Source organism: Canis aureus, chromosome 32 (assembly GCF_053574225.1).
Source record: "Canis aureus isolate CA01 chromosome 32, VMU_Caureus_v.1.0, whole genome shotgun sequence".
In the NCBI taxonomy this organism is placed as follows: domain Eukaryota; kingdom Metazoa; phylum Chordata; class Mammalia; order Carnivora; family Canidae; genus Canis; species Canis aureus.
In genome coordinates, this window is record NC_135642.1 from 19,430,006 (window position 1) to 19,444,322 (window position 14,317).

Sequence of the window (14,317 nt, forward strand, 5' to 3'; positions counted from 1 at the left end):
CCAGGCTTTACAGTGTTGGGTGGCTCATGGCTGATCCCCCAACTGACCTATTGGCAAATGTGTTCTTAGCGGGGAGAGAGCTTTAAGTGCTAGGGTAGTGGTTGTACAAGCAACCATATCTTGATGGATGAGTTTTCAATATTAACAGTAAAAATGACCTTTCTGACATGTGGTTATCATTAGACCTCTGGGTCAATGAAAACTCTCCATCTTCTCTTTTGCAAATAATCAAAGCTTTGTCATGTTTAAGAAACTGCAACCACAACAAATAAACACAAAGTAATGAAAGTCAAAAGCCCTCAAAGGCAATTACCTTGGCACCTTCTTCCAGTGGAGGACAAGGAGAATCCATCTGGACAGAGACATTTGAAGCTGCCTTCTGTGTTGCTGCATGTTCCCAAGGCACAGATTTCTGGCTCTTCAACACACTCATCAATATCTATAAGAATCAGATGTGTCAAAGTCAAAACACAGTGGAGTCACCTTTAGATACCAAGTGCAAAGTACAGAAGTACCAAAGGCAACTGAGTTTCAAAACTCTTCCAGTAATTAAGATCTTTTCTGTATCATCTTGCTGTGAGTGGGTTTCTAGGCTGTGATACCTTTTGGAAATTAATCTTGAAAATTCATGGAAAAATAGAATCTGCGAGTGCCTTTTAAGGGATACCATGAGAAACATCTCTTACCTAGACTTCAGCTGCCTGGCTAGTTAGAAAAGGTAGGGTAATTTCCTACCACCCTAAACTTACACAAGAAACGAGAAACTCCAGAGTCTAACTTCACCACTGAATAGTAAGCAGAATCTTGAAAATTTTAATTGTGTTGACAATGAGTTAGTGAGAGATCTAGGCCTTTGAATCAAAAATGTATTCCCCTCCATCCATCTGCAGTGCTTTTCCCAACACCCGTGCTACAGCCCTAAAACCATGACTTTTACAAGAATACTAACATTCATGAAAAGAATCTTGTGCAGTGTAAATTAAAGATATCACAGAATATGGGGCTCCTAAATCTCATTTGCTGGTTAATTTTTCTTAAGACACAAAAATGTCTTTCTTGTAGAGGCTGAAGTTTTTCTTTCATCTTATGGATAGTAGGAATTTGATAGAATTATGACATGTTTCCTGTAGCATATTAATATACCTTAGCACGAGGAAGGGTTGATTAAAGGTGATCTACAGTGAAGTGTAAATGGCTTTGGTAACTAAATGCCCTAGTTTTCCTAGGAGAGTCCTAGCTTATACTTGCTGTCGTGGCCTCATTATTAAGAGTACCCTCTTTAAAACTGTCTTGGTTTGGTCAATAAATTGCATGATCACCCTATGTGTGGGAAAAGTATGGCTACTCTTTCCAACAGACTTATCCACCCCTGATTTTCAGCAGGAATTTGTAGTAAAAAAGAGGTAAGTCTTGGGATCCCTGGGTGGTGCAGCGGTTTAGCGCCTGCCTTTGGCCCAGGGCGCGATCCTGGAGACCCGGGATCGAATCCCACGTCGGGCTCCTGGTGCATGGAGCCTGTTTCTCCCTCTGCCTATGTCTCTGCCTCTCTCTCTCTCTGTGACTATCATAAATAAATAAAAAATTAAAAGAAAAAAGAGGTAAGTCTTGATTCTGAGCCATGCTATTTTTATGGAAATCCCTTTTCTTTTCAACAAAACATGTATCTCTTGTACCATGGGGCTCTTTATTTTTGCATTTGTGCAGAGAGCTCTACTTACATCAATTCATATTCATATTATATGACTTCTCATGAGATCATCTAAGGGGAAGTTAGGAAATTCCATTATCTTGGCTTAATATTGTAAATATCACACAATAGGTAGGTATTCTCAAAATTGGCAACTCAAAGTTGAGTATCCTCCTGTTCAGTGCAAAACCAATTTCTTCATAATAATGTTATGTTATTCTGTTGCCTTTACAATTGCGTCATATTGCTTTTGGTATATTAGTGAATCTGAGCTGCTGCTGCTGAATGAATGACTCCATTCCCATGTGCCCTCCACTCCCACATCCAATCTTTTCTTAAGAGAAAAGCCAACTTTTGTAAAAATACTCAAGTATTTCTTTTTGTTGTTGTTTTTGTCATTGTTGTTAGGATTCTTTCTCTTATGGTAGAAATTAACCCATAGGCAACAACTTCATAAAGATGGGGACAAGGATGGTAGAATGGGCACATTATTAAGTATTTGGGAAGTCATTTTTCTTTCTATACATTTATATTCTGTTCATCTTAGGGGAATTTTGCATTAATCATGGAGTAAATAAAGTTGATCTTTAGTAAAAGTAAAATTACACTTATAATAATTTGCATGTAGGCCCAATTTTGATAAACTGTTTGCACTTAGAATATTATTGCTTGACTATGATTTAAATTGGATATATAATAAAATTTCTCCATGGTATTAAAAGTGGAGAAAATTCTTACTTACTTTGGATTAGATACAGGCCTATTTAAATGTGGGAGCAAGGACTAGGTGACTTCTTAAAAATCCTTTCTGCTAGTTATTTATGAAGTTCTAGCAATTAATGTCCTTCATTGAATTTAATGACATATGTATTGAGGATTGCAGTACTATAAAATTTGCTGAGAATTTATTTGTAGTAACACATTTTCACTGCTCTGTAGGTCAAAACAACATAGACAAATTATATAGCCACATTCATTCAACCTTGAATGTGGTCACTTAAAGATTTTAGCTGGACTCAGGAAGCTATTTTTAGTTGCAACCTATTAGCATTTAAAAACATGGAATCCAGGATTTTTTTACAAGTTGCATAAAAGCACACTGGAAAAGAGTCAGGGTCATATGACCAACCAAATGCACAGTGTCATCAGATATTATTAGCATGAGAATTGGATGTTCTAGTTTCATCGTCTGAGTGTAAGAACGTAAGTCAAACCCTCTGCTCTTGGATTTGTTTCTGATAAAGTATTCCAAAATGAAGACACCATCACACCATCACAAAAACTAACTTTGAATATGCCAGTGCAGTAATAAACACTGCTCGCTTCCAAACACTGACAGTCCTCCTACTCTTACCTTCACACTTGTCATTCTGTAGACTGTATCCAGGTGGACAAATGCACCTGTAGGACCCATCCAAGTTTTGACAGGTGCCTGGTGCACATTTTCCAGGTTCTAGAAGACATTCATTGATATCTGCAAAGAAAAGGGAAAAAGAAGGAAGAAGTTCCCATTGGCATGATTTCCATCAAGCAATTAAAATTTCAAGAAACTGGAATCCAATCAAAGAAATACATAAAACTACCATGGAGAAAAATTAATGACTCAGTAAAAAGAAGCTTTATCAGCTTTCATAAGTGTGCAGTAGAACAACCATATTTTTTGTGACCTATGACAAATTTAGTATTTCCATAGAAGTATATAGCATGTGAAAAGTGAATGGGCATGAAGATTTTTGAGGGCACCCAAAAGACTATATAAGAGCTTTCTACAAAGCTATTTTAAAGAAAAAAAATATATAAGAAAGCAAATTACAAATCTCTCTGTCACATGCGTGTGCACACACACACACACACACAGAGTCTACAGGTAGAATTAGTGTAATTCTACTCTGATTTTTTTTCCCTCCAGGCTTCTGAAGGAAGGATGATGATAGGGACTGCAGTATTCTTTCATCTCTGAGAGCATTCTTTGGAGGGTCTTTTGGAGGCAGCACTTACCCACACAGGTCCTCCCATCTGGAGCCACCTCATAGCCTTCATTGCACTGACACTGGAAGGACCCCACTGTATTGATGCATTGGCCATTTCTGCAAAGGTTCCCATTTCCAGTTGCACATTCATCAACATCTGCCAAAAAAATATCCTTTGATATATTCCAAAGAAAATGTCATAATTCCAGCAATGATCAAAACTTTTAAAGGGAAAAATACTTATTTTAAATTTCAGTGGCCTTGGCTGGCTCAGCCAAACATTAAAAATTCCAATAAAGATCTAGTTTGTAACAACACACCTGGCTTTACTCACCTATCAAAACCTAACAAGATTATGCTATTCTATTAATTAGAGATTGATAATTTATATTGGAACTTTATATGAATTTCACCTTGATCTTCCTTTATGTTTCATTTTTAAAAGCTAAAACTGAATTACTAGTACACAATACAGCTGAAGGTATTAAGTATTCTTGTAATTAGAAGTATATAAAATTAGCCTCTAGCAGGATATAAAACTTGGATCATTAATCTCACTTATAAATAACAGCATGTTTTATAAGGAGGAATTTATAGACTCAATACTTGAATTCTTTAAAGAAAAGCTATAGTGAAACATTGAGATGAGTAGGTCCACATTATTCCTAAATTATGCAATTTCTATACAAAGAATCACTTTTGTTTTAAGATGTCATCAATTCATTTAAAAATGTATTCAATTCACAGTAGGGTACATATACAAATTATAGCTGCTAATGAGGTATTTTAAGAAAAGCCATGACTATTTGACATTCACTTAGGATATTATATTTGACAATTCCTTTAACCAGTTGTCATGTATTAGAGGGCATATATTTAAGAAAACCAGTTGGCACCCCAAGAAGCTGCTAATTACAAAGGATGCATCTGAAACTGCCTTCCATCAGTGCCCACCAGTGTGCATACGCACCTATGCAGTCATTGTTGTGGGAAAGGATGAAGCCGTGGTTGCAGCGGCAGTTGAAGGACCCAATCGTGTTGCGGCAAGTTCCATTCCCACAGGCATCTCGCTCACACTCATTTATGTCTAGTAGGAACAAAGAGTGTAGAGAAACATGGCCATTAACAGAAGATGACGTGAGTGGTTACCTGGGGGCTAAGGGCATTGTGGGTTCACCATGCGTTAGGCATAGGCTAAGAACGTCTTGATGTTGGTATTAGCCCCAGCAGTGGCAGCTCCCCATGAGCAATCAGCAAGAGGCAAGGATTGAAACCTTGGGAATAAACCATTTCCTTGGTTGGCATGTGAAGGGAGGCAAGCTAAGGACATGAGAACTGGACAAGAATTATTTTATTCTATTTACTTCTAGAATTCTCCACCCTTGCCACTTTTCTCAAATATTTTCACTTGGAAATGGAAAATTCTGTGCGCATCTGGGTCTTGATTTGCTGCCACCTTTGGCAAACTTCAGCCTTTAAGATTCTCACTCCAGTTTACCAAAAAGCAGTGAGTCACCTGATATTACCCTGAAATCAGCACAAAATAAATTAGGTTTCTAATTCACCTGATATTTTTGACATCTCTTCCTTCTTCCCAGTCCACCCCAAAAAACCCATGACCACTCCCCACTACTAGTGACTTATCTCACTCTTCTCAATTATCCCAAATCGATGGCACTTAATCTGGCTTTTCTGATACACACTTGTGTTATTATTTGTCTTTTTATTGGTCTATGACTTTTCTCTTTGATTACTTTATAAAGCTAATTTGGCATCTTTTGTGTCTTTGCATTGGGCCACGGCAACTAACATCTTTCTTATAGAGCAGGTGTATGTTATATTCAGAAGAAAATAAAAAATTAAAATGAAGGAAAGTTGATTCTGCTGGTTTGTACAATGAGGAGAGTGAGGGCAAATGTAGGGAGATTCTGGGAGTGGAAGACAACACCTCAAGTTAACAAAATGCAGTGTTTCAAGTTAGGATTTCCTTTACTTTCAAATTTTGGACATGAAGATAAGTTATCTATGATCCTAAATCAGAAAGCTATTGCTGACCACAAAGTGGTCCAACGTGTGTGTCTGTGGTTGAAGATCACATCCAGATGAGTCACACTGCCAGCAATCAAGAGCTGCTGCTTTGATTCATTTTTAGCCAAGCCAGTGAAATTCCTCTATAGGGCAGGCTTTTTGGTAGAGGGTTCCAGATAATCCAGATGGAAGAGGGAATAAGATTGTTACGTAGGGTGCCATTGCTCTAGGGGTTAGCTTCCCAGGGACAAGTAGGGCTGATTATACTCCTTTAGTTTAAAACCTATTATCTGTTCTGAAGAAGACAAAACTTTAAAAGACTGTTCCCTAATGGATCAACTCAATTACAGTGAAAGATAAGGTCTTTAAACATTACTCTATTGATTCTTCTTTTTCCAGTTGTGAAACTGAACCATATTCATGAAGTCCCCAAAACACTTAATGGATGTTGTTTGAAAGTAGAAAAAGGAAGGAGGAAAAGAGAGACAGTGATTAATATTGGAATATATTCCAAATCAGCATCATGACTTAGTGCTGAAAGCAAGAGGTAAGAGATTTAAAATCTTGAGCTTTTCCCCTAGAAAAACATGGTGGTTTGTTTGTTTATCGTCTTTGTGGGATCTAGAAGTTTGCCTTTGAGGATCTGGTACAAACTGTAGATGTTTCTCAAAAAATGCTCATAGTCAAACACTCAAAAGCTGCACTCTATTCCAATAAGGCAAACCCACACAGATTTAATAAAATAATAGGCTATCAGCATTAATAAAAAGTATTTTTTGTTTTAATATTTTTCTCAGTTTTTCCCTTCATTAAAAGTTTTTCTAACCTGGCAGCCAAATGACTATCAAGGAAGAGGTTTATTGTGTTCAGATTGCCAAAGATTAAATACCAAGGGATGTTAATGCTACATGCCTGCCTGTGTTTTTATTTTACAAATAGCAAAACTAATACTGAAGGTTTAGTGTTAATATTTATATATATTCAGATGCAAATGAATTTTTCAATAGGCTAGGAGTTAAAATGATAATCGTATACTCACCCAAACACATGGTTTGATCAGCATTTGTTTTAAAACCAGTGTGGCAAAGGCAATAAAAACTTCCAACTGTGTCGATACACTGTCCATGGCTGCAAATATTGGGGATTTCTTGACATTCATTGCGATCTGTAGATAAAATGTATCATTAAGAATCTTAGGTAGATCTTAGGAGACAAAATTGTATTAAATAACTTACTTCTAGGTATCATGCTCAGGACTGATCCTAGCTCTAAACCAAGCCAGTAGAACAGACACTGGCATTATATTTACTTTTACCTCAAAACCAGCTAAAACTTATTCTCATTTACTGAGATCACTCAGAGTATATTAACAATTCATGAAAGGATGAAAAAACATGTTCTGAAAGCTGAGAAGATTTAGAAGTAGAATGGGGAAGAAGAATCCAAGTTGGGAGATAATCCATTTGATTATGTGCCTAAGTAATATCACAGACTGTGGAATGCATTAAGTATTTTGTCTATCCAGACCTGGTGCCTCAAATCATGGACCTTTCATGGCTTCCTTTGGAAATTTATAGCAAAGTCAAGCAAATCCCATTGCTAAGATAGGTTTTCTTCATGGACAACCCAAGCTGTCCCTTGTTCCAGTTTTACTTCATTGTTTTGTCTTATTCCTATAACCTTTTGACAATCCTAACAATGTTTCTTTTTATTCCTATTCATTCAGAGGAAAGCCCTGTCATCTTGCCTCTGCCAATCTCTAAGCTCTATATTGTATTTATCATCAAGTGAATCTTTGTTGCTCTCCTGAAATATGATGCTCTGAGGGGCAGAATTTATTAGATGAATCTACAAATGATATAATTGCGTGCCTACTTATGTCTCTAATTTCTTTTTAAAGCTCTCAAGATTCTATGGTTAGGACACATGTCATCTGAAGAGCACTGTATCATCTTGGTTTTCCTACTGTCATAAAAGAGAAGAAAAAGCAGAATGCCAACTTGAGTATAGATTCTGTAAAAGCACAGCAATAGCCTGCTTCCATTTGAATAATCCAAACTTGCTGTTGGCCTGTCTTGTCCCCTGAGAAGACAGCAACTGGGAATGGGCACTTTTTGCTGCACAAAGCAGTTGTGCTCATGCCAGAAGAGATGCCCTCTATTCCATGTGCTCAGGCTGCCATTGTTACAACTACTTTCTTCCAATACACAGCACATTAGGTTTGATGAATCACCATGTAACTTAAAAATCTCAAGTGAGCTTGAATAGATCATCCTAATGGAGAAATCAGGAAATGCAGCTTAGGAGCTACTGCTCACCTATCTAGATTGCTTATTAACCTAACAAATTATGAACATCCCCAATGGAGAAAATGGATTTAAGAAACTGATTTCCATCGCTAAGCTCCATAAAGGGAGCTGGTTTTGAGGAAGGGTATCTCGGGACCCACCATACCAGAGATGGACCAAACCTTGGGTGCCCTAAGGTAGTAGTGGATTTCAAAGTATGCAAGGGACTAGGTCTGTCTTATCTCTGGGGCTCACAGGAAATGAGTGCACTTAGGATCATCTTAAAAAAGGAATTACAAAAATTCCAGCTAGGGATTTTCTTTCCCACACTGCCTATTTCATGATGGTTTTAAGAAAATGAAACATGGAGCACCTTGAGATTCTAATGGTAAAATAGAATGTTCAATTTTATTTTTTTATTTTTATTTTTTTAAAGATTTTATGTATTCATAAGAGAGGAAGAGACATAGGCAGAGGGAGAAACAGTCTCCCTGCAAAGAGCCCAATGCGGAACTCAAGCCTAGGACCCCGGGATCACGACCTGAGCCAAAGGCAGATGCTCAACCACTGAGCCACCCAGGTGCCCCAAAAGTTACAATTTTAGAGAACTTAACTGTGAGGTTTGCTTTGTCTTGAGACCAGAAAACTAGGTTTCTACAAGCACCAGATTTGAGCTCCCAGGAAATTATATCTGAGGCTGAAATAGGTTTTAACAGGGTTTTAAGGGGAAAAACACAACAGACAGAGGAGACTATGAGGAAGTGGTGAGGAAGAACATGTTTCTTGCTTTTAGCTGGGCAAGACATTTCAGAAGGGGGCTGCATTTGCTCTAACTATACAGTTCCTGACATCAGACTAGCATCCTGGGCTTAGATACCTACACGTTCTCTCAACAATGTGGGTAATATGGCCAGGTGTAATTTGGGATTTGAAATGATGTACTTATGAATTCAAGTAAAAATCTAATGATGGGATGGAAATTTTGGTTCTTTTCATCTTAAACACAGGAAAGGAAACTTTGGTTCTTAACATCTTCTGCAGTATGCTGGAAAAAATGCCATGCATAGGATAGCATTTGAAGACATTTTAACAGTTTTTTAAAGACATAAATGAAGACAATTCCAGAGTGAAGTCTTCAGCCCTAGAGGCTGAATAATTGCAAAACTCAAGTACATTCTCTTTCTTCTGAGGATTCCAATGGATGAGGGAAAGTGAGCTTTGGCTACAAACAGCACTCACTCACAGTACTTATCCTTGGTTAGTGCTGGATGAGTTTTATGAGTGCTAATGTTCTACAGGAAAATATGGCAGGGATAAGCCGCAGTAGGCCCTGGTTGGATGTGTTGTCTTGACGTATAAATAGCTTGTCCCATTTCTTGCCTGAGCGTGAAATGGTGTGAAACGACACGTTCTATATTATCAGCAATTCTTTATTTTGATTGGAATTATTCTGCCCAGTTTCAAAGAAATATAAATTAAGAGCAAAATGCAGGGAAGTGGTATAAATGCCAAGTTACACTAGGGTATTGTGACTCATATCAGAGACGTCCCCACTTTTCCTGTCCTGTTTTTTTAATACACGGATAACAACTGCTTTGTTGACAAAATGCTAAACACTTGCACATGTTCCCTTAAACCCAACAAAACAAGCCTTGATTCTTAAAGTGAGTTTTTGTTCTGCTATTACACCCTCTTCCCACCAAGGTCTAATAAAACAATGCAAAATACCCTACAGAGAGCAGTGCACTTCCTACCACTTAATCACTGGTAGGCAAGGAAATCCAAGGAAAATCTGACCATGTTCCCTTGTGTTGTTTCATTCACAAATGCATAAAATATCCAGGAAACTCCTTGGGAAATGAACCATAGCAAAATAACATTCTTTCTGACCTTCGTGCTAAATATACAATGATTTATAATTACTCAAAAACTCACATGAAAATCATCTGAGGTATAATTTTGCTTCTGGGCTGAAACACTGGTGTTTTAATTTTGGTACCACTGGCTAGGAGATGCCATCAGATATTTAAAACTTTACCACCCATTTGAGCTCACTCATCCTTTTTATTTGTACCTCACCAGTGACAAAAGTGAACAACGAAATAATCTATTCTCTAGGGGACAGTTTCTCATTTTACTGTAGGTGACTTATAGCTGATAAAAGACTGTTAATGTTTGCTGCCCCTGGTTCTGTTAGAGGTTTAGGAGCAAAAGTGGTGCTCTTGGTTCTTTTTGCTTGATTTATGCAGTATAATCTAACTCAGCCCAGGAGAGGTTCACTATCTAGAATTGGGGTATGTGGCTGGAATGGTGACAACCTCCGACCCTAAGGGGGATTATGTAAAAGGAAACAAAAAAGTATTTGGCCCTGAATACGGGCTAGGGGGCTGTGTGCATGTATGCATGTGCACGCACATGTGTGTATTTGTGGGAAGGGCTGTTTGCAGCAGGGCAGGAGATAAGCAAATATGAAATCTATGCATGCAGATGATATATTTCTTGTTTGGATAACATATCTCTAAGTGTTTAGACATTTCAATAATTTTCCTTTTTGCTAGTCTAGCTACTAGAACTCAGCTGTCTAAACTGTAACTCATGTATTCTTCAACCTGACCTCAAAAACCTTCAGGTATGTGAAACATGATGAAGCTAACCCACAGGTGGGCACAGGCAGCTCATGAGGGCGTGCGGGTGGAGCACTCACCGTTGCACTGGCCTGTGGAAGTGAAGCGGTAGCCGGGCTTGCAGTCACATCGGAAACTGCCTGCTGTGTTGATGCACTCGGCATTGCGCTGGCACACAGGACCGTTCTGACACTCGTCAATATCTCCAAGCAGAAGAGAATTTTATTAGAAGGAGAACAGAATGTGGTGTCAAGCTGATGAAGCCTCTCACATAAAACAGATTTCTATTTTCTTATTTTGATCAGTTCTATTGAACACAAGGGAACACTGAAGAGTCCCTTTCTACTTTTTCCGCTTTGCTAATATTTTTCATAAATGCGAGTACTTGGTTTATGACCACATATGGTCTCTAATGATGCTGTGTCTGAAAAAAAAAAAAAAGCCATAAAACTCAGCTGTTAGGACCAGGACGTGGCATGGTCTAGACTAAATATCCTAAGGAAATATACTTGCTCAAAGCCCGAGGGTTTTATGAATCTACCAGGTTGCCAAGTTCTGCTTATAGAACTTAGAACCTTCTAAGTTCTATAAGCAGGGCGTTTCAAGACTTCATGCACCTATGAATCACTTGGGATCCTGCTGAAACACAGATTCTGATTAAGTGTGTCTGGGGAATGGTTTGGGATTCTTGATTTCCAATAAGCTTGCAATTGATGCCGATGTTCCTGATTCACAGGCAGTGTGTTTAACTACAGGGCTGTAGAGGCTTCTACTTAAAGTACTGCCATATGCCAGTCAAACCAAGAAACTTAACATGAGAGACTGCACATAAAACTACTGAAAACAACCCAACTCTTACTATTAAAGAAAAGAATAAATGGATATTGTGTGCTTCAGAGCTTTGACTATACTCAGGGGGTTTATTTGCCTATCTTTTCTTTTTTTTAACCAGGTAGCTAACATAGTTCAAATTCATGCCATTATGAAAGTTACTGCATAGTCCAGTCTATGCCATGGAACAAAATTCATGTTCTCTGTCCCTGCTTCTACAAAACAATCTAATTCAGGCTAAGTCTAGTAAATGGAATAGCCTAAACACAAGCAGAAGGAAGCTGGCTCTTAGCACCAGTATTAGGGTTTTACAAAATGGGCTCAGCCAAAGAAGTTCCCACAAGGGGGCGGCAAATACATCAACTGATACCTCACAGGTGTTTGCTTTTGTGATGAGGAGACCACAGGACTACTGTCAGTAGGAGTTTCTAATATGGGGGGGAGGGGGGGCGCGGGGGTGCCTCTTTGGGCAGCAGATACAAGTGCAGAAGTATGCCTGCCTTGGGTTACAATGCCCCAAGACTGGCACCACCTCACCCAGTAGGTCTGCCCTCATCTTAGGAGCATACAGAAACACAGAGTAGCCTGTTGTTGGAGAAGCCAAGGTATTACAGAGAAGCATTGCTGTGGGGCATCAGAGGCCCTGCTTGGGATTATATGCATATTGAGGAGAACAGATTCATGGATGTTCCCTAAATCACTTCTGGAATCCATTCCACTTTCAGGGTTACTGAGGCATGTATTAAATCAACCTTCGTTTTCTGATTCAGAGAGCTAAGAGTGTGCTAGGAAGCAGTGGGCCCTGGATTAAACATTCACCCTGATGAGGGATATCCTGTGAAACAGAACCCAAAAGTTGGAGTGCTTTGTAATCTCAGTGTCCACTGACTACTATCCTGACAGCAAAGTGCCCTAACATTGGTATAGCTATCTCATGTTGTTAGCAATGTCTAGGTTGAATTGATGGTCACAGGTAGCCATGCCTATAGGTTTGGGATCTCTAAATGGAAGAGAACAAAAGAGGCCCCAGGACAGTGGCAGGCATCCCAGGCATGTATGAAAGGGGAAAGACTGGCTAGCCAAGGTTAGCATTATCAGATCATCTGCTGTGGGCTCCTTTCTTCTGCATCACGCTTCCTCTCATGCTTCCTCTCCAGACACCTGATCCTTGATGGCCTTCCAACAGAGTACAGGGGCTAGGGCCAAGGCCTGAGATGACTATCTCCTGAGGAAGGCTGTAAATGGCTATCACCCCAATGCCCCCCCCAGCACCCCCCACCCCACCCCAACCACCAGGGCAGGCAGAGTCAGGGACAAGTGCCCACTTGGCCACGTGACTGAAAGCCTGGTGAGGAGAATTTAACAAGCATGTGCTGAGGACCAAAACTTTACTCATGGTCTGCAAGTTGTCCCTAGTTTAAGAAAAAAAGGTTTTTTTAACATTAAAATGTTGACACATGTGCTCTCACACATGGTGAGGGGTAATAATCCTTTCCGACAGGAACAAAAACTCTGCAAGAGGCCCGAGTTTAAGTATTGAATAGACAATGATTCCAGCTATCCTAGGGTACGTGGTATATTTAATAACCAGTAATGTCCCTTTTACTAAAATGTAAAAGTATACTATCTTCCCCAGATGTAGGAAAAATATGAAGTGCTGTGAGGAATGCACAGAATCACAGTACATACACATGGCAAAGGGAGGTAATTTGAAAATGAAAAAAGTACCACTTGCACACATGCCAACATTCTTCATATAAAATCGAATTTGCTGTTCTTGCCATTTGGAATTCTCTCATGCATTTGGAATATTTGCATTAACCTTGTTTTCACTTGGGAGTAGCGTAGGCTCCGTTTGGAAGAGAACACTATTTTGAGATTCAAGTAAAGATGACCGCCCACCACCCATGCTCACTTTCAAGCAACATGAAACAAAAGCAGTCTATGCGACACACCTAGGAACTCAAGGCTTTCTTATATCAGCTGGGAAATCTACTACATTGTGTATGGGGATGGGGGGCAGGGCTGGGGAATGTACATCCTGCTTTTCCCACTGGGAGTTAGGGAATTTTTTGCATGGAAAAATGATGTTCCTTATGGTGCCCTATGCTACTACTAGAGCTTGATGAATTTCTGAAATTCCAATGTTGTGAAATTGGCAAAGTCTGTGTGGGCAAGTAGCTCATCAGCTCATTTCTGGACATGATATAGTGACATCACTTACCTTCACAAACCAACAACTTGTCATTATAGAAGAAGCCCACCGGACATTCACATCTGAAGCTGCCAACCATGTTGATACACACTCCATTCTCACAGACCCCAGGGATCTCCCGGCATTCATCAATATCTGGAAACAGAGCAGCCACACATGAGTGATGGCATAATTCGTGATCTCTGTGTAGGGTAAATCAACCGTGAAAGCCAGCAGCTTCTAACTCAATGTTTACATAAGATCCAAAAACAAAAAAAGAGAAAGTGCATGGGTGTTTGGATGGGCATGTGTGTGTTGGAGTGGTGATGATGGAAATGTGGGACATCAATCAATATTAAGTGGAAATAATAAACTGCTTTTCAGACACTCTGTCTGGATTTAGTACCGGGACTTAGTGTCTGTCCTTTAGTGTCTATCTGGATTTAGTGTCTGTCTTTTTGGTTTTGTTTCAGACATCAGCTTTGTCCTGATGGTAGGAGCCATTTTGGTTCCCACTGGGTACTATGTACTGGAGGAGTGGAATCAAAGAACCTCTGAGAATAAATAGCTTCTCTACCCAAAGGGTGTGGTGGTGTTTGACAAGAATGGGAAAGGAGCGCTGGTGGAGAACTGAGGAACCCATGGTCATAGACAACTTTGAACTCTCAAACTCCCTTTCAATACCCCTTCCTCCC

At 39.3% G+C, this 14,317-nt stretch overlaps 1 protein-coding gene and 1 long non-coding RNA gene across 4 annotated transcripts in view; one reads left to right on the forward strand and one right to left on the reverse strand.

Moving 5' to 3' along the window:
* The window catches only part of LOC144303176 (uncharacterized), a 39,896-nt gene extending 28,849 nt beyond the window's left edge, over window positions 1-11,047 (forward strand). For both annotated transcript variants that reach the window (XR_013370227.1, XR_013370228.1), the window contains exons 6-7: window positions 6,085-6,232; window positions 10,603-11,047. This is a non-coding gene — a long non-coding RNA (uncharacterized LOC144303176). The remainder of the gene's footprint in view (window positions 1-6,084; window positions 6,233-10,602) is intronic.
* The window catches only part of FBN1 (fibrillin 1), a 222,924-nt gene that overhangs the window by 28,452 nt on the left and 180,155 nt on the right, over window positions 1-14,317 (reverse strand). For both annotated transcript variants that reach the window (XM_077881022.1, XM_077881023.1), the window contains exons 43-49: window positions 13,653-13,778; window positions 10,678-10,800; window positions 6,725-6,850; window positions 4,628-4,744; window positions 3,686-3,814; window positions 3,042-3,161; window positions 314-439 (exon numbers count right to left, since the gene is read on the reverse strand). In XM_077881022.1, coding sequence (XP_077737148.1) covers window positions 314-439; window positions 3,042-3,161; window positions 3,686-3,814; window positions 4,628-4,744; window positions 6,725-6,850; window positions 10,678-10,800; window positions 13,653-13,778 — 867 coding nt within the window. The remainder of the gene's footprint in view (window positions 1-313; window positions 440-3,041; window positions 3,162-3,685; window positions 3,815-4,627; window positions 4,745-6,724; window positions 6,851-10,677; window positions 10,801-13,652; window positions 13,779-14,317) is intronic.